Source organism: Chlorocebus sabaeus, chromosome 25 (assembly GCF_047675955.1).
Source record: "Chlorocebus sabaeus isolate Y175 chromosome 25, mChlSab1.0.hap1, whole genome shotgun sequence".
Lineage (NCBI taxonomy): Eukaryota > Metazoa > Chordata > Mammalia > Primates > Cercopithecidae > Chlorocebus > Chlorocebus sabaeus.
Genome location: NC_132928.1, coordinates 2570013 through 2593467, shown reverse-complemented (window position 1 = coordinate 2593467; position 23455 = coordinate 2570013). Strand labels below are relative to the sequence as shown.

At 57.8% G+C, this 23455-nt stretch overlaps 1 protein-coding gene across 3 annotated transcripts in view; it reads left to right on the top strand.

The window, feature by feature from the left end:
- Positions 1-22311, top strand: part of COQ8A (coenzyme Q8A) — a 52136-nt gene extending 29825 nt beyond the window's left edge. For all 3 annotated transcript variants that reach the window (XM_007988251.3, XM_007988249.3, XM_007988250.3), the window contains exons 5-15: positions 11497-11571; positions 16790-16912; positions 17430-17515; positions 17647-17787; positions 18308-18389; positions 18517-18610; positions 18843-18984; positions 19296-19403; positions 19622-19687; positions 19998-20084; positions 21202-22311. In XM_007988251.3, coding sequence (XP_007986442.1) covers positions 11497-11571; positions 16790-16912; positions 17430-17515; positions 17647-17787; positions 18308-18389; positions 18517-18610; positions 18843-18984; positions 19296-19403; positions 19622-19687; positions 19998-20084; positions 21202-21486 — 1289 coding nt within the window. In that variant the 3' untranslated portion in view covers positions 21487-22311. The remainder of the gene's footprint in view (positions 1-11496; positions 11572-16789; positions 16913-17429; positions 17516-17646; positions 17788-18307; positions 18390-18516; positions 18611-18842; positions 18985-19295; positions 19404-19621; positions 19688-19997; positions 20085-21201) is intronic.
- The last annotated feature ends 1144 nt before the right edge of the window (positions 22312-23455 follow it).

Below are 23455 nucleotides of genomic sequence, written 5' to 3'. Positions count from 1 at the left end.
GCTATTGAGAGAGGCATTAAAAAGTCCGCTATGATTGCGGATTTACCTACTTTTAGTCTGTTGACTTGTGCTTTGTATGGTTTGAAGCTATGTTATTTGCTGCCTACAGCTTTAGAATTCTTTTTTTTTGAGACAGAGTCTCGCTGTGTCGCCCAGGCTGGAGTGCAGTGGCACAATCTTGGCTCACTGCAACCTCTGCCTCCTGGGTTCAAGTGATTCTCCTGCCTCAGCCTCCGGAGTAGCTAAGACTACAGGCGCATGATGGTCTTGATCTCCTGACCTCATGACCCACCCGCCTCGGCCTCCCAAAGTCCTGGGATTAAAGGCGTGAGCCACCGTGCCTGGCCAGATTTAGAATTCTTATATCCTCCTAGGGACTGACCCTTTGTTCTTATGTTATGCCTCTTTTCATCTCGGTAAAAGTCTTCATTGTCTGATATTGCTATAGCTACATTCCAGCTTTGTTTTGGGTAATGCTTGCATGTTATCTTTTTTCCCCCTCTACTTTCAACTTTTAAAATGTCCTTATGTTTAATGCATATCTTCTATGAGCAGCATATATAGTTGGGTTTTTTTGTGTGTTTTAAGTGTAGACTGATACTCTTACAGTGAGAATATTTAGTCCATTTACATTTAAATGCAATTGCGGATGTGTTAGAGTTTATATCTATTACCTTAGTTTTTGTTTGTTTACTATTTGACCTATCTGTTATGTCCCCCTTTTTCTCTCCTGTCTTGCCTTCTTTTACATTAATCAAAGACTTAAAATTATAGTCATGCGGCCAGGTGCGGTGGCTCACACCTGTAATCCCAGCACTTTGGGAGGCCAAGGTGGGCGGATCACAAGGTCAGGAGATCGAGACCACGGTGAAACCCCGTCTCTACTAAAAATACAAAAAAAAAAAAAATTAGCCGGGTGCAGTGGCGGGCGCCTGTAGTCCCAGCTACTTGGGAGGCTGAGGCAGGAGAATGGCAGGAACCCGGGAGGCGGAGCTTGCAGTGAGCCGAGATCGCGCCACTGCACTCCAGCCAGGAGGACAGAGCGAGACTCCATCTCAAAAAAAAAAAATATAGTCATGCATCTCTTTTTTTTTTTTTTTTTTTGGAGACAGTCTCGCTCTGTCACCCAGGCTGGAATGTAGTGGTGTGATCTCGGCTCAGTGCAGCCTCAGGCAATTCTCCTGCCTCAGCCTCTCGAATGGCTGGACTTACAGGTGTGTGCCACCATGCCCAGCTAATTTTTGTAGTTTTAGCAGAGACAGGGTTTTTCCATGTTGGCCAGGCTGGTCTCAAACTCCTGGCCTCAAGTGATCCACCTGCCTCAACCTTCCAAAGTGCTGGGATTAAAGGCAGGAGCCACCGCACCTGGCCCTCATGTGTGTCTTAGTAACAGGGATTCAGACTGAGAAATGTGTCGTTAGGCAGTTTCATCATTGTGTGGACATCATAGAGTGTACTTACACAAACCTAGATGGTATATAGCCTGCTACATGCTTAGGCTGTATGGCGTAGCCTGTTTGTCCTAGGCCACAAACCTGTGCACATGTTACTGTACTGAATACAGTAGGCAACTGTAATACGATGGTATTTGTGTATCTAAACATAGAAAAGGTATAGTAAAAATGTGATATAATCTATCACTGTCATATATGCAGCCCGTTGACTGAAATGTTATATGATGCGTGACTGTGCATGTTTTCTGTTAGCTCTTATGTTTTATATTCCTTTACTGTTCTTTTGGTGATCACTCTTGAGATCACAGCATGCATCTTGACTCATTACAATATAAAAATAAGTGATTGATTATTTTTACTACTCCTCCAATAATGCTAATACTTTAGAACACTTTTTAGATATTATTAAGATATATTAAACGGCTGTGCGTGGTGGCTTACGCCTGTAATCCCAGCACTTTCAGAGGCCGAGATGGGCGGATCACGAGGTCAGGAGATCGAGACCATCCTGGCTAACACGGTGAAACCCCGTCTCTACTAAAAATACAAAAAATTAGCCAGGCGTGGTGGCAGGTGCTTATAGTCCCACCTACTCAGAAGGCTGAGGCAGGAGAATTGCTTGAACCGGGGAGATGGAGGTTGCAGTGAGCCAAGATGGCGCCCCTGCACTGCAGCCCGGACGACAGCTCCATCTCAAAAAAAAGAAAAAGAAAATATCATCGTACTTTGTTTTTTGAAGGTATTTTTGTTGGGTAGTATATTTGATGTTGAAAATATTTTTGCTGGGTAGTATATTCGATGTTTCCTTTGATCACTTTAATAATATTCCTCTATTGTTTTCTTACTTTGTTTTTTTGAAAATGTGGCTATCAGTTTTATTGCTGCTCCTTTGAAAGTTATGGCGTATTTCTTTTCTCTGGCTACTTTTACGATTTCCTTTTTGTTTTTGTTCTCTAGCAGTTTGACTGTAACATGCTTGAGTGTGGTTTGCTTTGTATTTATTCTGCTTGGGGTTTACAGACCATCTTGAACTGTGGCTTCCATCAGTTTTGGAAAATTTTCATCATTTCTTCAAATATTGTTTCTGTACTATTCTGTCTCTCCTCTCTTTCTAGGACTCCAGTTACACATATGTTAGATCTTTTTCCTCTGTCTCCTTTGCTTTTTTCTGTATTTTCTATTTATCCTTTTCTGTTTCCATTTATCCTTCAGTCTTACAGGTGCAGAGGAGATGACTTATCTCATCTGTACCTATACATTGGGAACTGGACACTTACAGAAATGAGACTTTAATGGATAGAGGAGACACTACAGAAGACTTGCCAGAAGGAGTTGAGCACTGCTTTGTGCATAGCACTGTGGTGGTTCCTGGGGCCTTCACACAGGGACTTTCAATCCACATCATTAAGGCAGAAGGGGAGAGAGGAGAAGGGGAGAGAGGAAGACAGGAAACAAAAAGCAAAGAAATAGGAAGCAATAATACTATTTGATTCTGTGTAGAAAGGATTTTGAAATTTGACCGGTGAAAACAAGGAGATGCTCATATGAGAAAAAGCATATCTGTGGGCCAGGAATGAAGAGTAGAAGGAATGGACCCTTGGGTATCCTATTATTTTTAAAAGGTAAAAGGTTAGGGTGTCCCTTACTCCCAGAAAAATACTTTGCTTTTAAATATAGTTTATGAGACTCCACTGGGTTTCCTAAGAGGTAAGGTAACTCTCTTATGCTAGAAAACAGGCATTGCTTAGGCTGTTGGCTGTTGTTGCTTAATTTCCCAAAGATGCCAGTACCCTTTGGATACTGTTAATACACCAGCAGCAAAGCTCTCTCTGGTACCATTGTGCCCCATCCCCCCAAACTTTTGTGTCCCTCATCTCAGTGGTAAAATTTACAACAAACATTGGGTGAACGGGCTTGGGGTGGTTATTTTTTAAATTTTGCATGTAAGGACATTTAAAACAAAGCAGCACCATTTTATACCATCACTTTATCTTTTCAAAAGGACGTTTTAACAGTGCAAAAGTATAAAGGACATGCTTCAAGATAGAGGATAATAAATGGAATGACTTAGTTTTGTGAAAGACTCACGATACCATTTGGTTTCTGGACACCATTCAAGACCTGGCTGTAGCTTGCCATGGCCTTCAGAGCCATCCCACAGCAGCGATGCTGTTGGACCCTTTGGCTGGGACCTCAGGAGCCCCTGCAGCAGCACTGTTTGCTCTAACCTGCTGGCATGATGCCCCTTTGTTGATAGGGCTGCATACAAGGCCAGCGATGAGTGGCAGGCAGTGACATCAGCATGATTTGCTGAGGGCACACGCCATGCTTCCTGCAGTGCCAGTGCTCTTCAGGGTCCACTTTGCAGCAAGATAGATGCGCTCTAGATCCAAGAGTTTTGCACCCTTGGCAGGGGCATGGGAATGTGTTTCTTCCTTCTCAGGAGCCTTCTTGAAAAGGGGCTTTTCTGTGTATCTCAGGAGCTCTGTGTTGGAGATGAGGACGGTTCTTCTTCTCTCCTGTTACAGATGAGGAAGCTGAGCCAAGAAGAAGCATATGGCCCAGGGCTGTATGGTTATTTGTGACATCCCTGGGACTAGAGCCCAGGCCTCTGTGGTGCGTGTGGAAGTTTGAGCCTGGCCAGGCTCTGTAATTAGGCCCCAGAGGGGTGGTAGGGCTTCCCCTCCCCTACCAGTCCAGTTCTGGGAACAGAGAGACAGATCCTGAGAACCTGTGAGAGCAGCCACTAGGAACTCCTCTCCCCTTCTGGTGCGCCTTCCTCCCATGCTGTGGGCTGCAGCTCCCCCCAGGCTCCCTGTCCTCCCTTGAGGCTGGGGGCAGCTGGAGGATACCAGGTGGTGATAGAGAGACTGAATCACTGGGGATTCAGGAACACCTTGAAGTGAAGGGAATCCTCCTGGGCCGCTGCATTTTCTGTGGGGATTTCTTGTCTGTCAGACGAGGGTTGTTGGATGCCTTAGTAAAAGCTGGGCTTAGTGCAGCGCCTGGTTTGTAATTCGCTGCTGTTTATCCTTAGCTGTATCTTTACCCCTTGCTGGTAGAGAAATTCCCCCGAGCCCTTCTCTGTAAACAGGCCTAGTTTCTGGCAGGTAAAGCCAAAGCTCCAAGGAACTTGACTTACTCACCCCTGCCCTTAAGCACTTTTCACCCAGCCTGCTAGGAAGGGCCCTGTTTGTTGGAAGGTGTTTGATGTTTGGCATTTTTTAACCTCCTGGTGTCCATCTGGTCAGAAGCCGAGTGACTGCTCACGGGAGGGCCCTGTTTGGCTCTGATGACCTCCCAGAAGGACTTTTGGAAGGATGGGGCCTTGTGAGGGACTGGGGTCCAGAAGTCATAGGAGCAGCCTGTGTTCCTGCCTGGGAGAGAGCCTGTCCCTCCTTTCTTTCACTGCATAACTTCTGTGAGAAACATGTCAGAAGCTTTCCTGGAACAGGCCAGGAGGGAAGCGAGGCTGCTGACTTTAGAGCCTGGAGCTTGTGCTGGGGCCGGTTGTCCTCCAGGACGTCCTTGCTGGCCGTGTGGGCCAAGCTGGAGCGGGGGTGCTCTTAGAATGTGGATCTGAGCAGGGAGAGGTGTTAGGTGTCCTGAGGGCTGTGGGGGTGCTGAGTGGGGTCCCACAAGGACCCGGGGAGTCTCAGCTGAGGTGCTCATCTTCTGGATGCCTCTGGTGCTGGCTGGTTCTGGTGGAGGGCAGAGGCTGGCCTGGGGTCCCGAGCAATGCGCTGAGCCTGGGGCGGGAGGGCCTCAGTTTATTCTGGGTTCACTGGTGCAGGAGCTCCTGAGGCCAAGGTCAGGGTTGCCGGCCAGCTAGACTGGTTTCTGCCCCCTGGGGAGCCTGCCAGTGGAGCCTTTCTGTCCATCAGTGGGCAGTGCCTCGGCCTGGCACCTGGCTGGTCGGTCCTGAGGGACGTGTGGGGCCTGAGGCCTCCTCTGTGGAATGTTCTTTTGGTCATTTGTTTAATAACAGGTCCATGCCAGTGGAGAGCTGTGAGCCCAAAAGTGGCCAGAGAACAGTTTGAGGGGGGTCCTGATGGAGGGTGATGAGGGGGACACACCTTTGCCTGCAGAAGGAGGAGCTTAATGTGGCCCACCCTACAGCTGTGGCATCTCTGGTAACCTGTGGAGCCACCTGCCTCTCTTGTGGGCTTGTCTCTGGACTTGCTTCAGGCAGAGAAGAATCCAGACACAGAGAGACACTGGTGAAGGTCACTGCAGTGCGCAGGCTAGTGTTGCCGGTCTTCGTTTATTTTGCTAAGTCAGATTGGGTGCTGGAGTGCTGCTGGGGCAGAGGTGGGCAGGCATCAGGGAGTTAATGTTTAAGCTGGGACTCTGGCTCCCAGCTAAGCCCAGGGCTTCCCACAGCGAGAGAAACAGCTGATGTACCTGCCAGGCATCCCTGTCCCAGCACAGCAGACATCTGTACCATGTGTGTGTCATCACTCCTGAGGGCCTGTAGGCTCGGCTTATCCTGCCCCATGCTGCCCGGTACGGAGCCGCCAGCCACACGGGGCCTTAGAAATGCGGCTGGTCCACAGTAGGATGTACTGAGTATAAAACATATGTGGCATTTACAGACTTCATGCACACACACAATGTAAAATATCTCTGATATTTATTTTGATTACTTGTTGAAATGATAACATTTTGGGTATATTAAGTAAATTATACTATTAGAATTCATTTTGCATGTTTCTTCTTGCCTTTTTCAATGTGGCTGCTAGAAAAGTTACAATTATATGTGTGGCTTGCCTTCTATTTCTTTTGTTCTGTGCCGGTCCAGCCTTTTTGAGTAGAGTCACCGGAACAACAGCAGCCACTTGTGTGGCCTTTGCGTGTGCCTGGCCTGGCGAGTGCTCTACTCACGCCCTCACGACGGCCTGTGAGGCAGGGGCTTCCCAGACAGCTGGGGACATGGAGGGTGCACTGTTGACCAGGTGTGGGTAAAAATGTATTGCAAAAACATTTTTTAAAAAATTGAGTTATCTTTTTTATTTTTAAAATTTACTTTTCATTAAATTTTCAACAAGTTCCGTATTTTTCATAAAAGTCATGCGGGGCTGCGGGGCTGCGATGTTGCGATGTTGCCCGCGTGTGGGGCTGCGGGGCTGCGATGTTGCGATGTTGCCCGCGTGCGGGGCTGCAGGGCTGCGGGGCTGCGATGTTGCGATGTTGCCTGTGTGTGGGGCTGCGGGGCTGCGATGTTGCGATGTTGCCTGCGTGTGGGGCTGCGGGGCTGCGATGTAGCGATGTTGCCCGCGTGCGGGGCTGCGGGGCTGCGGGGCTGTGGTGTTGTGATGTTGCCCACGTGTGGGGCTGCGGGGCTGCGGGACTGTGATGTTGCGATGTTGCCCGCATGTGAGGCTGTGGGGCTGCGGGGCTGCGATGTTGCGATGTTGCCCGCATGTGGGGCTGCGGGGCTGCGGTGTTGCGATGTTGCCTGCGTGCGGGGCTGCGGGGCTGCGGGGCTGCGGTGTTGCGATGTTGCCCGCGTGCGGGGCTGCGGGGCTGCGATGTTGCGATGTTGCCTGCGTGCGGGGCTGCGGGGCTGCGGGGCTGCGATGTTGCGATGTTGCCCGCGTGTGGGGCTGCGGGGCTGCGATGTTGCGATGTTGCCTGCGTGCGGGGCTGCGGGGCTGCGGGGCTGCGATGTTGCGATGTTGCCCGCGTGTGGGGCTGCGGGGCTGCGATGTTGCGATGTTGCCTGCGTGCGGGGCTGCGGGGCTGCGGGGCTGCGATGTTGCGATGTTGCCCGCGTGTGGGGCTGCGGGGCTGCGATGTTGCGATGTTGCCTGCGTGCGGGGCTGCGGGGCTGCAGGGCTGCGATGTTGCGATGTTGCCCGCGTGTGGGGCTGCAGGGCTGCGATGTTGCGATGTTGCCCGCGTGTGGGGCTGCGGGGCTGCGATGTTGCGATGTTGCCTGCGTGCGGGGCTGCAGGGCTGCGGGGCTGCGGGGCTGTGATGCGATGTTGCCCGCGTGTGGGGCTGTGGGGCTGCGGGGGTGCGATGTTGCGATGTTGCCTGCGTGCGGGGCTGCGGGGCTGCGTGGCTGTGGTGTTGCGATGTTGCCTGCGTGCGGGGCTGCGGGGCTGCGGGGCTGCGATGTTGCGATGTTGCCTGCGTGCGGGGCTGCGGGGCTGCAGGGCTGCGATGTTGCGATGTTGCCCGCGTGTGGGGCTGCGGGGCTGCGATGTTGCGATGTTGCCCGCGTGCGGGGCTGCGGGGCTGCGATGTTGCGATGTTGCCTGCGTGCGGGGCTGCGGGGCTGCAGGGCTGCGATGTTGCGATGTTGCCTGCGTGCGGGGCTGCGGGGCTGCAGGGCTGCGATGTTGCGATGTTGCCCGCGTGTGGGGCTGCGGGGCTGCGATGTTGCGATGTTGCCCGCGTGCGGGGCTGCGGGGCTGCGATGTTGCGATGTTGCCTGCGTGTGGGGCTGCGGGGCTGCAATGTTGCGATGTTGCCCGCGTGTGGGGCTGCGGGGCTGCGATGTTGCCTGCGTGTGGGGCTGCGGGGCTGCGATGTTGCGATGTTGCCCGCGTGTGGGGCTGCGGGGCTGCGATGTTGCGATGTTGCCCACGTGTGGGGCTGCGGGGCTGCGATGTTGCGATGTTGCCTGCGTGCGGGGCTGCGGGGCTGCGGGGCTGCGATGTTGCGATGTTGCCCGCGTGTGGGGCTGCGGGGCTGCGATGTTGGGATGTTGCCTGCGTGCGGGGCTGCGGGGCTGCGGGGCTGCGATGTTGCGATGTTGCCCGCGTGTGGGGCTGCGGGGCTGCGATGTTGCGATGTTGCCTGTGTGCGGGGCTGCGGGGCTGCAGGGCTGCGATGTTGCGTTGTTGCCCGCGTGTGGGGCTGCAGGGCTGCGATGTTGCGATGTTGCCCGCGTGTGGGGCTGCGGTGCTGAGATGTTGCGATGTTGCCTGCGTGCGGGGCTGCGGGGCTGCGGGGCTGTGGTGTTGCGATGTTGCCTGCGTGCGGGGCTGCGGGGCTGCGGGGCTGCGATGTTGCGATGTTGCCTGCGTGCGGGGCTGCGGGGCTGCAGGGCTGCGATGTTGCGATGTTGCCCGCGTGCGGGGCTGCGATGTTGCGATGTTGCCCGCGTGCGGGACTGTGGGGCTGCGATGTTGCGATGTTGCCTGCGTGTGGGGCTGCGGGGCTGCGATGTTGCGATGTTGCCCGCGTGTGGGGCTGCGGGGCTGCGATGTTGCGATGTTGCCCGCGTGTGGGGCTGCGGGGCTGCGATGTTGCGATGTTGCCCGCGTGCGGGGCTGCGGGGCTGCGATGTTGCGATGTTGCCCGCGTGCGGGGCTGCGGGGCTGCGGTGTTGCGATGTTGCCCGCGTGCGGGGCTGCGGGGCTGCGATGTTGCGATGTTGCCCGTGTGTGGGGCTGCGGGGCTGCGATGTTGCGATGTTGCCCGCGTGCGGGGCTGCGGGGCTGCGGGGCTGCAGGGCTGCGATGTTGCGATGTTGCCCGCGTGTGGGGCTGCGGGGCTGCGATGTTGCGATGTTGCCCGCGTGTGGGGCTGCGGGGCTGCGGTGTTGCGATGTTGCCTGCGTGCGGGGCTGCGGGGCTGCGATGTTGCGATGTTGCCCGCGTGTGGGGCTGCGGGGCTGTGATGTTGCGATGTTGCCCGCGTGCGGGGCTGCGGGGCTGCAGGGCTGCGATGTTGCGATGTTGCCCGCGTGTGGGGCTGCGGGGCTGCGATGTTGCGATGTTGCCCGCGTGCGGGGCTGCGGGGCTGCGATGTTGCGATGTTGCCCGCGTGTGGGGCTGCGGGGCTGCGGGGCTGCGATGTTGCGATGTTGCCCGCGTGTGGGGCTGCGGGGCTGCGGGGCTGCGATGTTGCGATGTTGCCTGCGTGCGGGGCTGCGGGGCTGCGATGTTGCGATGTTGCCCGCGTGTGGGGCTGCGGGGCTGCGATGTTGCGATGTTGCCCGCGTGCGGGGCTGCGGGGTTGCGGTGTTGCGATGTTGCGATGTTGCCCGCGTGCGGGGCTGCGATGTTGCGATGTTGCCTGCGTGTGGGGCTGCGGGGCTGCGATGTTGCGATGTTGCCAGCGTGTGGGGCTGCGGGGCTGCGATGTTGCGATGTTGCCCGCGTGTGGGGCTGCGGGGCTGCGGGGCTGCGGTGTTGCGATGTTGCCTGCGTGCGCGGCTGCGGGGCTGCGGGGGTGCGATGTTGCGATGTTGCCTGCGTGCGGGGCTGCGGGGCTGCGATGTTGCGATGTTGCCCACGTGCGGGGCTGCGGGACTGCGGGGCTGCGGGGCTGCGATATTGCGATGTTGCCCGCGTGTGGGGCTGTGGGGCTGCGGGGCTGCGATGTTGCGATGTTGCCTGCGTGCGGGGCTGCAGGGCTGCGGGGCTGCGATGTTGCGATGTTGCCCGCGTGCGGGGCTGCGGGGCTGTGGGGCTGCGATGTTGCGATGTTGCCCGCGTGCGGGGCTGCAGGGCTGCGGGGCTGCGATGTTGCGATGTTGCCCGCGTGCGGGGCTGCGGGGCTGCGGGGCTGCAGTGTTGCGATGTTGCCTGCGTGCGGGGCTGCGGGGCTGCGGGGCTGCGGGGCTGCGATGTTGCGATGTTGCCTGCGTGCGGGGCTGCGGGGCTGCAATGTTGCGATGTTGCCCGCGTGCGGGGCTGCGGGGCTGTGATGTTGCGATGTTGCGATATTGCCCGCGTGTGGGGCTGCGGGGCTGCGATGTTGCGATGTTGCCAGCGTGCGGGGCTGCCGGGCTGCGATGTTGCGATGTTGCCCGCGTGCGGGGCTGCGGGGCTGCGGGGCTGCGGGGGTGCGATGTTGCGATGTTGCCTGCGTGCGGGGCTGCGGGGCTGCAGGGCTGCGGGGCTGCGATATTGCGATGTTGCCCGCGTGTGGGGCTGTGGGGCTGCGGGGCTGCGGGGCTGCGATGTTGCGATGTTGCGATGTTGCCCGCGTGCGGGGCTGCAGGGCTGCAGGGCTGCGGGGCTGCGATATTGCGATGTTGCCCGCGTATGGGGCTGTGGGGCTGCGGGACTGCGGGGCTGTGATGTTGCGATGTTGCCCGCGTGCGGGGCTGCGGGGCTCTCCAAGGCTGGCTCATTGCGTGGCCATTCTGGTCTCAGCCCTGCCGGCCGTAGTCACCGTGCCCAGCCAGGTGCTCTTCACCGTCTCTCTGCTAACCCTTGGCTACTTTGGAAAGCCAGCTAGAGCTGGGTATAAAGGAAGAGAATACTGGCCCTGGGTGAGGTGTGGCATTAGTGGCACCTTCTGGGCTCCTGGGCAGGAGTCGGGGGTGGCTTTCTTGAGCAGCTGGGATCATTCATTGACTGATTTTTGGATAAATGAGGTGTTAGTGGGCTTTGATTCGGAAAATTGTGAAAGAGGATAAAGGGAAGACCTTGCACCCCACGGTCCTCAGATGTCAGTGTTTGCCAGCCCCACAGAAAGGGCAGGGTGGGCGAGAGGGCCTTCCATTCCCCAGCAAGGACTCCGCCTGAGCCCCTTGTCCCCCTGGCTTGGATTAGGGAGAGCCGAAAGTGTTCTCACTCTCACCACCAAGTGCTTTGTATGCCTGTGGCAGCACCTTTCCTGTTCCAGTGAATTAGGGAAGTCTAGGTGATTGGAGGCTCTTCAGACCTGAAGGGGGTGGTTGTATTCTCAGGGTGCCCTGTGTGGTTGGGGTGACCTTAGTCTGCGGACCATCCCTGGTCCATCTTCCCATTTGTACTGGGTCCTTCCCAAGTGCTTCCCAGCTGACATCACTTTGGAGTGTCCATGTGCCCGTGAGCCTGTGGATTATCAAAGGTGATGGTATGGGGTGGGGGATTCCTGAATCTTTTTTCACTGGAAACACCTACTTCGAGCCAAATGTCTTCTTAAAACAACAGGTGGCATCTCCCACCTTGTTCCCCACTTTTCAAAATGCTGGTGTGGCAGCGAGGGTCCCTGGTGCAAGCGGTGTCTGTGTGGTGCTGCCCCAGGCCTTGTGGGTGGGTGGGTGGCCCCAGCCCTGCATGAGCACTGAGTGCCCGCCCCCACCTCCCTGCAGGTCTGGCAGTGGGTCTTGGCTTTGGGGCACTGGCGGAGGTCGCCAAGAAGAGCCTGCGCTCCGAGGACCCCTCAGGTGAGCCGGACCCTTCAGTGGGAGGGGCAGGGTGGGCCCTAGGAGGGCTGAACCTGTCAGCCCCCAGCCCCGCCTGTGCTCTGGGAGTGTCAGCCAGCTGGGCCGCATTTGCATGGGGTTCCACGTAAGTGGCGTCCCTCGGGTGATGAGGCTGTTCATACAGACGGATTGACCTGCTTTAGAGGGGGTGAGGCTGGAGGCCCTTCCTCCTCCTGGCCCAAAGTGGCCACTTAGCCCCTTCCTCTTGGCTGCATGCACACCCACACACCTTCCACACACCCGGACACCTCCTTACACACCCCCTGCACACCCACCAAACACCTGCACACCTGTTTACACACCCTCCATGCCCACCGAACACCCGCACACTTCCTTACCCTCCACACACCAGCCCACCTACTTACATCCTCCACACACCCACCTCATACCTGTACCCCTCCTTACACACCCTCCACACACTGCACACCTGCACACATCCTTACCCTCTGCACCCCCACCGCACACCTGCACACCTCCTTATCCTCTACACACCTGCACACCTCCTTACTCTCCACACATCCACCTCACACGCTCCACACACCAATCGCACACCCTCCACACACCCACCTCACACCTGCACACCTTATGCACCCTCGACACACCCACACACCTCCTTACTACACACCCACCTCTCACCCACACACCTTACACACCCTCCACACACCCACACACCTCCTTACACACTACACACCCACCTCTCACCCACACACCTCCTTACTCTCCACACACCCACCTCCCACACACCTTACACACCCACCTCACACCTCTCACCCACACACCTCCTTACTCTCCACACACCCACACACCTCCTTACCCTCCACACACCTTCTTACACACCCTCCACACACCCACACACCTCCTTACCCTCCACACACCTTCTTACCCTCCACACACCCGACACCTCCTTACCCTCCACACACCTTTTTACACACCCTCCACACACCCGCACACCTCCTTACCCTCCACACACCTTCTTACACGCCCTCCACACACCCGCACACCTCCTTACCCTCCACACACCTTCTTACACGCCCTCCACACACCCGACACCTCCTTACCCTCCACACACCTTCTTACACACCCTCCACACACCCGACACCTCCTTACCCTCCACACACCTTTTTACACACCCTCCACACACCCGACACCTCCTTACCCTCCACACACCTTCTTACACACCCTCCACACACCCACACACTTCCTTACACACTACACACCCACTTCTCACCTACACACCTCCTTACTCTCCACACACCCACCTCTCACCCACACACCTTACTCCCCACACACCCACCACCCACTGAACACCGCACCTCCTTACCCTCCACACACCTTATGCACCCTCCACACACCCACACACTTCCTTACACACTACACACCCACCTCTCACCCACACACCTTCTTACCCTCCACACACCCACACATCTCCTTACACACTACACACCCACCTCTCACCCACACACACCTCCTTACTCTCCACACACCCACACACCTTACACACCCACCTCACACCTCTCACCCACACACCTCCTTACTCTCCACACACCCACACACCCACACACCTTACACACCCACCTCACACCTCTCACCCACACACCTCCTTACTCTCCACACACCCACACACCCACACACCTTACACACCCACCTCACACCTCTCACCCACACACCTCCTTACTCTCCACACACCCACACACCTCCTTACCCTCCACACACCTTCTTACACACCCTCCACACACCCGACACCTCCTTGTAAACCCACCTTTTGCTGCTGCCCTACTCTCTGGGGGTCCCTGTGGCCTGCTGGTCTGGCCGGGTCAGGTGTGGCTGGGGACAGGGGAGGTGTGCAGGCAGACCCTGAAGGCTGCTCCTCACCAGCCCAGTAACCTGGGGAGGCTGTAGCCTCTGCAGAGGCACCTCATCTCTGAAGTGAAGGTCATAGCCAGGGTCAGGCAGGTGGTCAGGTCAGGACACTCATCCCACTGAGGTTGGTGACCCGCTGTGGCTGGACTCTCTGGAGAGGTTCTGCGGACGGACCACACTGAGGCTTCGGGGGTTCATGCTGCTGTGATGAGGAGTGGGGCACACTGAGCTTCTGTCGCCTTTTGCCTGTGAGCACCAGGCTGGGCGCCTCCTCAGGCCTCTTCAGGCATGGGGTGCGGGCCAGGTGGGCGTGAGGTCGGCCCAGCAGGGGCTTTCCTATTAGTGGGGCCTGGGGTGTGGAGAGCAGCGCCCAGGGAGCCATCTGCTTGGTGGATTTTCCTAAACACATTTGGAGTTCTGGGCCAAGTCCCCTGGCCCCGGCCCATTCAGGGAATGTCAGCTCATTCTGGTATCACACCCTTCACCCCCGCCTGTGGGAACCCCCAGAGACACCCAGTGACTGGCCACACTGCGGTCCTCAGAGCCCTGTCTGCCAGCCTGGGCTAGCCTCCGCTGGGGGCCCTGCCAGTCCCTGGACATCCCCCCTTCACCCACCAATGCTGCCTTCTGGGACGAGGGCACTAGTCCCTCCCACAGGCCCTGACTGAGTCCTGGGGCACGGGTGGCATGCATGTCCTTGGAAGGGGCTGAGGACGGAGAGCTTAGCAAGGGTATTTTTAGCGCTAGTGCTGAAACCCTCAGGGAAATGAATCCTGGATTTCTCTGGAAGGAGAAGCCAGCCTTCCCCCACTGTCCTCTATGGTCCTCTCCAAAGCTGGCTATTCTCCAGACTACCTCATCCAAGCAGGGAAGAGGCCAGGCTGGCTCCACAGTTACACTTGGTGTTCTTTGTCAGGGACAGTGGTGACCCCAGGCTGGGGGTTAAGGGGCCCAGGCATCGGTAGCTCTGAGAGTGGGACCCGAGGCTTAGGCTGGAGTACGGTGGCCCTGAGCATCCCCAAACTGTGCTCCAGTTTCCTGACCAGGCCCTGGCACCCTCTGGCCTGGAGGACGCCGGCCACCCTGGCTGAGCTCTGCCCTGGAAGGACCTTTCCTGAGCTAGGTGCACGCCGCCGTAGCCCTGGACCCATCCCTGTTTGCTAAGTCATTCTCACAGCCAGCCCTGCCTGGGCAGGGGACATGCTTCCAGCCTGTGGCGTTGACCAGTTTTGCCAATGGGCTACCTGGGAAAGCCCCGACTGGGCCAGGCACTGTCTGCATCTCTCAGGAGCACTGCCGCCAGCCTAGGCCTGCTCTGTGTGTCATGAGGAGATAGACTGTCCCTCCTCTGGCCTGGGGCAGTGGCCTCTCCTAAAGGTTTCCCTCTCTGCCCGCCCCTCCCCAAGGACCCAGGCCCAAGCCCCCAGCCCACAAGTACCACAGGGCTGGGGGCAGAGGGGACATTGACTGCCTTTCCTTTGGCACTGGCATCTGCTGCTGCCTAAGGGAAGGGGGTGGCCCAGGGACCCTTCTGGGCCCAGCCCTCTTGGACTGGCTCTGCCCATGGGTCATAGCTCAGCCTCCCAGGGCAGCTCAGCCTCTTCCCCCAGAGACGTTAGGTCTCCCACCTTCCCAGGGCCCTTCCTGCTATCTGGGAGCCTGGAGTGAGCCTGGCCCCTTTCCATGTGGCTGCCTGCACAGGTGGGCAGATGCGGGTCTTCTCTGAGGCTCCTCTTCTGGGCTGCAGGGCCTCCGTTCTCAGGGCGGCTTGCCCCACTCTGGTTTCTCAGGGGCCAGGCTGCACCCGGCTCCAGGGCAGAGGGCAGTGGCACAGTCACCTCTCCTCCTGCTGGGTACCTGGCTCCGTGTGCCACCCGAGTGCCATGCCAGGCCTGAAGTGATTGGAGCTGAGGCAAGTGCTGGGTGCTGTGGGGGCCAGAGGGGAGGAAGCTGCACTGCGACCTCTTGGGGCTTGAGATCTAACTAGATTCACAGGACAGAAGGCAGGAGAAAGTGCGAATGTCACAAGGGCTGGAGACCTGGCGAAGAGGGGTGCTGAAAAGCTCAGGGAAGGTGGAAGGACTCGGAGCCCCAGATCTCTGCTCAGGCCTCTCTGTGCCTCCGGACAGGGGCACCTCCCTGTTTAGGCAGCACTGAGCTGATGGCCCAGGAGGGCATGGAAGCTAGAGGGGGCTCAGCCGCCCTGGGCCACACGGCCGCTGGCAGCTGACTTAGCCGGTCTTCTGCCGCTCCTGAGTCACTGCCCTCAGCCCTCCCACTGGTGGACTGGAAAAAGGCCACCTGCACCGTTGGGGTCACTGCATGCTCATGACTGTCCAGCTGGCTGCCCTGAGCTGCAGGGGACCTCTGTGGGTGGAGGGGAGAGATGGGCACCCCTGGGCTGTGCTGCCCTTGGCCTGAGCACCCTTCCCTTGAGGACAGGCCTCTGGCTGCAGCCACTTGGCCCCATGTGCAAATGCACGCCGACCCCACAGGTGCAGCGGACCTTTGTGCAGTGCCCTGGGTGGGGGCGCACAGGGCAAAGGCTTGGCACCTCCTCACCTGGGGTCTCCCCTCCCATGCCCCTTCCAGCCACAGGCAGCACCATGGCCCTGCCATGGCCCACCAGGTACCCATGTGGAAGGGAGAGGTCCTGTGTGTGTGTGTGTGCACACATATGTAGGTGTGCATGCCTGTGTGTGTGTGTGCGCGCGCACATATGTAGGTGTGCATGCCTGTGTGTGTGCGCACATATGTAGGTGTGCATGCCTGTGTGTGTGTGTGCACATATGTAGGTGTGCATGCCTGTGTGTGTGTGTGCGCACATATGTAGGTGTGCATGCCTGTGTGTGCGCGCACACATATGTAGGTGTGCATGCTTGTGTGTGTGTGTGTGCACATATGTAGGTGTGCATGCCTGTGTGTGTGCGCGCACATATGTAGGTGTGCATGCCTGTGTGTGTGCGCGCACATATGTAGGTGTGCATGCCTGTGTGTGTGCGCACATATGTAGGTGTGCATGCCTGTGTGTGTGTGTGCGCGCACATATGTAGGTGTGCATGCCTGTGTGTGTGTGTGCACATATGTAGGTGTGCATGCCTGTGTGTGTGTGTATTGGGAGGCGCTGGTGTAGGGCCTGGGGATGCACCTCACACAGGCTTGGGGAGGTGGACATGGAACAGTAGTTAGTTGTGTTGCTGGTTTTATGGATGCCTGGGAGGCAAGACATTGAGCCGCCGCCATCTGTGTCAGGCTGGGTTTGCCATCCTACTCCCAGACCCCCCCGAGTGCCATGGTGACCCCTCTTGCCCGCCTACAGGGAAGAAGTCTGTGCTGGATTCCAGTCCTTTCCTGTCTGAGGCCAATGCAGAGCGTATCGTGCGCACGCTCTGCAAGGTGCGTGGTGCGGCGCTCAAGCTGGGCCAGATGCTGAGCATCCAGGGTGAGTGGGCTCGGGGGCTGCTGCGCTGGGACTGCGTGGGCTACTGTGGGGGTCAACTTCCAGGGCCGGGAGCAGTAGCCCCACCAAAGCTCAGTGGGCAAGATGTGGGCAGGCTGGGGAGAGATCTTAGAGGATAATACCAGCTGAGTGGCTCTGGGTCCAAAGAAACATGGGAAAAAGAGCAGAGAGGAAAAATTGTTCTCTAGAGGCGGTCAGAACACAGGTCATTTCAACATTTTACTATATTTTATTTTCCAAATTTCTTTTGTAATTATGAAAAACTCTGCATGTTGCATGTAAAAAGCCCACCTTCTCAGGTCGCTGGGCTGAGGCTGGGGCTCTGGGGACACTGAGTGGCCGAGGGCATTTGTTGCAAGGGCTCCGGTCTTTCTGGCCTCACCTGTGCTCCTGGTGGGGAGTGTGTGGTGGCCAGGGCGTCCCAGAAATGTGCCCGCCCAGCTCCTGGGCGAGCACTTTCATCCCCAGGTTGGCCCTGTGTCACTCTCCTGCCTTCCAGATGACGCTTTCATCAACCCCCACCTGGCTAAGATCTTTGAGCGGGTGCGGCAGAGCGCGGACTTCATGCCACTGAAGCAGATGATGGTGAGGAGCCGGGGACTCTGCCTGCCCTCTGGGTCCTCGGCCCCCACTGGGTGGAGGAGACAGACTTGGGGCTTCTCCAGGTGGCCCAGGCAGGATTGTGCTCAGAGCCCCTCCCTGGTCCTCCCCTCCAGAAAACTCTCAACAACGACCTGGGCCCCAGCTGGCGGGACAAGCTGGAGTACTTCGAGGAGCGGCCCTTCGCCGCGGCGTCCATCGGACAGGTGCACTTGGCCCGCATGAAGGGCGGCCGCGAGGTGGCCATGAAGATCCAGGTAGGCAGCCTGGTGCGCAGTGCCTGTCCCCCTGGGGGCTGCAGGGGGCAGAGCTGGGGCCTGGCTCATGAGTGCCTCTGCACCCCACGTCCCACAGGGCACTCTCTCTCCTGGTAGGGCCATATGTGGTGTCCTCTGGCCCCAGTGCCTGGTTGGCACCAGAAGCTTGGGAAGTATTTGCTAAATGAGTGGCTTTGGGGGCACGGAGGGGCTCCCAGCAAGCTTGGTTTGGGATGTGCAGGGACAGGGGACAATTGATTGCCTTTTGGGGCTGGAGCTGGTGGGAGGGTGGCCCCGAGATGTTTCCGGGGGTGAGGCGAGGCAGGAGTAGAAGGTGGACGACAAGGCTGGGATGGGGCCCAAGGGTTACAGCAGCATGGCTGGGTCTTAGCTCTGGTTCTCCAGGGTGTGGGCTGGGGCCAGGACACAGCTGGGAAGCCAGTGGGGGTTAGGGGAGTGCCCCAGGCAGGGCCCACCCATCTCCCTGGGCTAACTCCTCTGCCCTGCCAATACTCCGCAGTACCCTGGCGTGGCCCAGAGCATCAACAGTGATGTCAACAACCTCATGGCCGTGCTGAACATGAGCAACATGCTTCCAGAAGGTCTGAGGCTAGGTGGTTGGGTCAAGGGCAGGAGGGGGTGGCAGGCATCTGTGTCAGGTTCTGGGGACCAGAGGGGGGCCTCCCTGCAGAGCCCCCTTCCTCGCTGATGCCCTCCTCTCCGGCCCAGGCCTGTTCCCCGAGCACCTGATCGACGTGCTGAGGCGGGAGCTGGCCCTGGAGTGTGACTACCAGCGGGAGGCCGCCTGTGCCCGCAAGTTCAGGTGTGGCCCCTGGCTGGGCCCCTTGCATGTTGCCACCAGGGAGGCAGAAGGGACCATGTTTAGCAGCTGGCGAAGGCCTCTCCGGCTCTGAGGGGCAGAGGGCTGGGGTTGCAGCCTGGGCCGAGGCCACATCCTGCCTGGGGTGAAGGAGGGCCCTCTGCCTGGTGGGGTGTGCGTGAGGGGGCGATGTGGAGGGCCTGTGGCTAGGGCGTGACCTCCTGCCTCTACCCAGGGACCTGCTGAAGGGCCACCCATTCTTCTATGTGCCTGAGATCGTGGATGAGCTCTGCAGCCCGCATGTGCTGACCACAGAGCTTGTGTCCGGCTTCCCCCTGGACCAGGCCGAAGGGCTCAGCCAGGAGATTCGGAACGAGGTGCGTCTGCACCAGCAGACAGGTGGGGCCGGGGTGGCCCTGCTGTGTGGCTGTTTGGTGACCTAATGGTGTTAGCCGGGGACTTGGAGCCCTGAGGTGCTCCTTGGGGGTGAGCGGCGTTGAAGTAGCACCAGTGGGATTTAGGGGGACACGGGAACTGCTGCCTTCCCTGGCCCAAGTGACACTGAGAATCAAACAGTCCCACAGGGTACGGTGGGTAAAACAGGAGGAAGGGGCTTCTCTGGCCCCCGTCACCCAGGGCACCAGGCAGTGTGGTGCTGCCTGATACAGGCCCTTCACGCTGTCCACAGATCTGCTACAACATCCTGGTTCTGTGCCTGAGGGAGCTGTTCGAGTTCCACTTCATGCAAACAGATCCCAACTGGTCCAACTTCTTCTATGACCCGCAGCAGCACAAGGTGAGCCCCAGGGTGGGGGCACCCGCAGCCAGGCCTGAGACCTTCTCTGAATGGGGCGCGTGAGGCCCTGGCCTGCCCCTTGTCCTGGGAAAGTCAGCAGAGAGCTCAGGGCTCCGGGAGTGGGGATCCTCACTGCCTTTTGTTGTACCCCCTTCCTGGCCCCACACCTGCACCATGGAGCAGTGGGGCCAAACTTCTCCTGGTGTCTCTGTCCCCAGGTGGCTCTTTTGGATTTTGGGGCAACGCGGGAATATGACAGATCCTTCACCGACCTCTACATTCAGGTAACAGGAGAGGGGCCCTGGCCTTGGTCCATGTTTTTCTGAGGCTGGGACAGGATGCTGGGGGACTCGGGGCGGGGAGAATGACTGGGTTCCTGCCCTTGTGTCCCCAACTGTGCTGCCTGCCCCTCAGGTCTGGTGACAGCGGGCATTTAGGCTGACAGCTGCCAGGCGTGTCACCGCACTGGCCGGGGGCCTTGTGCAGGGAGAGGATGAGGGTAGGGTGGGCCCGGGTGTGGCACTTGGCTCCCTGGGATGTCGGGAGCTTTTCTTTCCATGCTGCCTACGGGTCCCCTCCTGTGCCTCTCCCCAGATCATCAGGGCTGCTGCCGACAGGGACAGGGAGACTGTGCGGGCAAAATCCATAGAGATGAAGTTCCTCACCGGCTACGAGGTTAAGGTGAGCAGGGTTGCGGGGGATCCCCGGGACCTGCTGACCCAGGGCCCAGCTCCCTGTGTAGGAATGGATGAAAGCACAGGTGGCAGCTGCCCTCAAGGGGCCCCCAGAGCCTGGGCCTCCTTGGGCATGGTCTGAAAGCTGGGGCCTGCCCCGGCCCATGCCGCCATGCTGTGCGTGAGATTTTCCGAGTGGTCCAGTGAGTTGGGGACTCAGGGGACTTGTTATGAAGCTGTTGTTTCTGCCTCTCACTCTCGCCCACTGATGGCATGGGGTCAGGGCTCGATTGAGCCAACGTGCAGAACAAGTGGGAAGGGAAGCCCCAGCCCTGCCCTCATCGAGCCTCCGTGGGGAGAGTCGGAAGAAGCCTCAGAAGCCTTTTAAATAAAGGCGAACGTCTGTGCTGGTGCCGCCCGAAGCCACCCACAAGGCGGCATTTTCCGCTTGCTGCTTGACAGTGGGGAAGGAGTTAAAGAGATCCAGGTCAAGCCTTGGGTTTGCCGTCTGGTAGGAGTGCCTTTTGAGGCATGTCAGGATCTCTGAGCCTCCCTTATCTCAGCTGTAAGCCCTCAGCTGGCAGCAGCTCTCTGCTGCCTCTTCCGTATGGCCACTCGCACTGACTTGATTCCTGGCCCCCCATCCCTCTGACCACCTCAGGCTGTCCCTGGTGGCAGCTCTTCTCCCCTGCTCTGCTGCTGGCAGGTTCCTTAGGCTGCTAGTTCCTGTGGGCAGACACAGCTGCTGGATGTGTCTTGGGTGGACTCTGGCAGGCTCAGACAGGCATGGTGGGAGGCCCTGCCAGCTCAGGCCCACGGACTCTGTTCTTTTTGGCCAGAACAGTGTTTTATTAAAGCCTGGAATGAGTGCCACGAGGAGGAACGCATCCTCTGCATTCTGCCACAGGCCCCGCCACTCCCTTTTGTATTGCATCAGCCCAGTTCATGTTACCCTCGTGTTCCCGGCCCCTGTGGGTTTGAGTTTATGCCCATTACCATGATGTAATCCGGTTTACAGCAGAGTTTTGAGTGAGAACTCAGCGCTCTGGGCACTGTGGGAGGAACCCAGGCTGGTGGAGGGCTCTGTTGTCTCGCTGCCATTTACCCTTCCTCTCCTGCCCCAGGTCATGGAAGATGCCCACTTGGATGCCATCCTCATCCTGGGGGAGGCCTTCGCCTCCGATGAGCCCTTTGATTTTGGCACCCAGAGCACCACCGAGAAGATCCACAACCTGATTCCCGTCATGCTGAGGCACCGTCTCGTCCCCCCACCCGAGGAGACCTACTCTCTGCACAGGAAGATGGGGGGCTCCTTCCTCATCTGCTCCAAGCTGAAGGCCCGCTTCCCCTGCAAGGCCATGTTCGAGGAGGCCTACAGCAACTACCGCAGGAGGCAGGCCCAGCAGTAGGGCTGTGGGCCACGCCCAGGCCGGCTCCAAGGGAACTCTCTCCTTCAGACAGGCCAAAAACCAGTAGGGAGGTGGTGGTGGTGATGCTCTTTTTAACTCCTTTGCCCAATAAGAGGGGGTGGCTGCCTGGAGCCCCATAGCCAGTGTTTCCCACGGTTTCTGTTGCTAAATGGTTGTAGGGTGAGAAGTGCAAGAATGAAGATGAAGACCACTGCTCGGTCAGTCTGCCTCCGAGTGTCCTCTCAAATAAGTAGATGAAGATGAAAGGGCAACTTTGTTTTCTTTTTCCTGACGTGAATGTTAAGCAGAAGGGAGAGTCCTTACTCCCTTCCAACCTCTGTTCCAGTGCAAAACCCAGAAACGTGAACACGGATACAATTGTGGGATTTCATTATCTGTGTAGTAGGGGTGTGTGTATGTGTTTCTAGAGTGAGATTTGTGTTTTCTGCCCTTTTCCTCTCCAGCCGATGGGCTGGAGCTGGGAGAGGTGCTGATCTAACAGTGCCAACAAGTGCTCCTTAAGCCTGTGAGGCCCAGGCCTGTAGGGCTGGCTCTCATCTTTGACAGCTGAATGTTTCTGAAGAACTGCTGCCCCATGGTGAGGGTGGGAGCAGAGCAGCACAACAGGGAATGCCAGACACAGGCTGGCTGCTGCTGGAAAGTGGGGTGGGACTTCCTTCCTCGGTCTGGAGAGGCACAGGTGTCACCAGTTCCAGCCAAAGGCTCCTCACAGGTTCTGTGAATTTTTGTACAAGTCTTGTAATGATTGAATCAACTTGTTGCAATTTAATAAAAATGCTCGTGGGAAGTGCTTTGGCGCGTGTACTTCTGTATTTGGCGTGTTCTGTATTCCGTATCTTCTAGCTCGTGGTGGTGGTGGTTTCCTGACCTGATGGTCAGGGCAGGCTCAGTGTCACAGCCCATTTGCAAGGTTTGGGCCTGGTTCAGCGTGCGGCTCTTGGCCCCGAACCTGGAAGGCTCAGCCCCGTTCCCTGTAAGAAGGATGGTGGGAGTGGTGGAGAACAGGAGGAGGCTGCAGTGTCACTGCCTCAGCCCCCAGCAGGCTGTACCACACTGCTGAAGCAGCTGTACCCGGTGATGGTGGCAACTGGAAGGACAGTGACACCTGCCAGCAGGGCTGACGCCGGTCTGCATCACAGTGAGACGTCTCCTCTCTAGACATCAGCTGCAGTTGAGGACCACTTCCTGCAAAGTGGCTTTTCCTGGGGCCAGCTTGATTCCTAGATAACAGGACACACTGGACACTGAGCTGGGGCCCTTCCTACAGACCTGTGAGCCATTGAAAGTGCAGCTGCAGACCACAGAGGCCCAAAAGAGGCTTTGAGAGGTAAAGGCTTTCAGGGTTCTTAAAACATAGTTTATGAAATTTGGGATTGCTGAGTAACAGACCCAGTGGGCTCCAGGACAGGATGGAGAGGTCCGGGTGGTGTCCGTGAGGCTGCCCGGCTAGCAGTGGTGCCCAGCACCACTGGCAGATCCCTGGCTGGAACTCTTGTGGCTCTCGTAAGGGTATTTGCTGTTATTTAGCGAACTCTGCAGCGCTCTGATCTGAAGCCAACGCCCTGCAGAGTAAACAGCAGGGGCAGAACCCAGGCCAGCCCCAGCCAGGGCTCTCACAGCATCTTCCTCTTAAACAAGCCAAACAAGTCAAGCAGCAGCATGCGGTGGGGGGAAGGGAAAGGAGAACAGAGAGCCAGCATTTGCTTCCCCAGGAACCACGACCATAACTGCTGGGAGAGGAGGAATTGTCTTTTTTTTTTTTTTTGAGGTCGAGTCTTACTTTGTCACCCAGGCTGGAGTGCAGTGGTGTGATCTCGGCTCACTGCAAGCTCCGCCTCCCTGGTTCATGCCATTCTCCTGCCTCAGCCTCCTGAGTAGCTGGCTCAGCCTCCCGAGTAGCTGGGACTACAGGCGCCCACCACCATGCCCGGCTAATCTTTTGTATTTT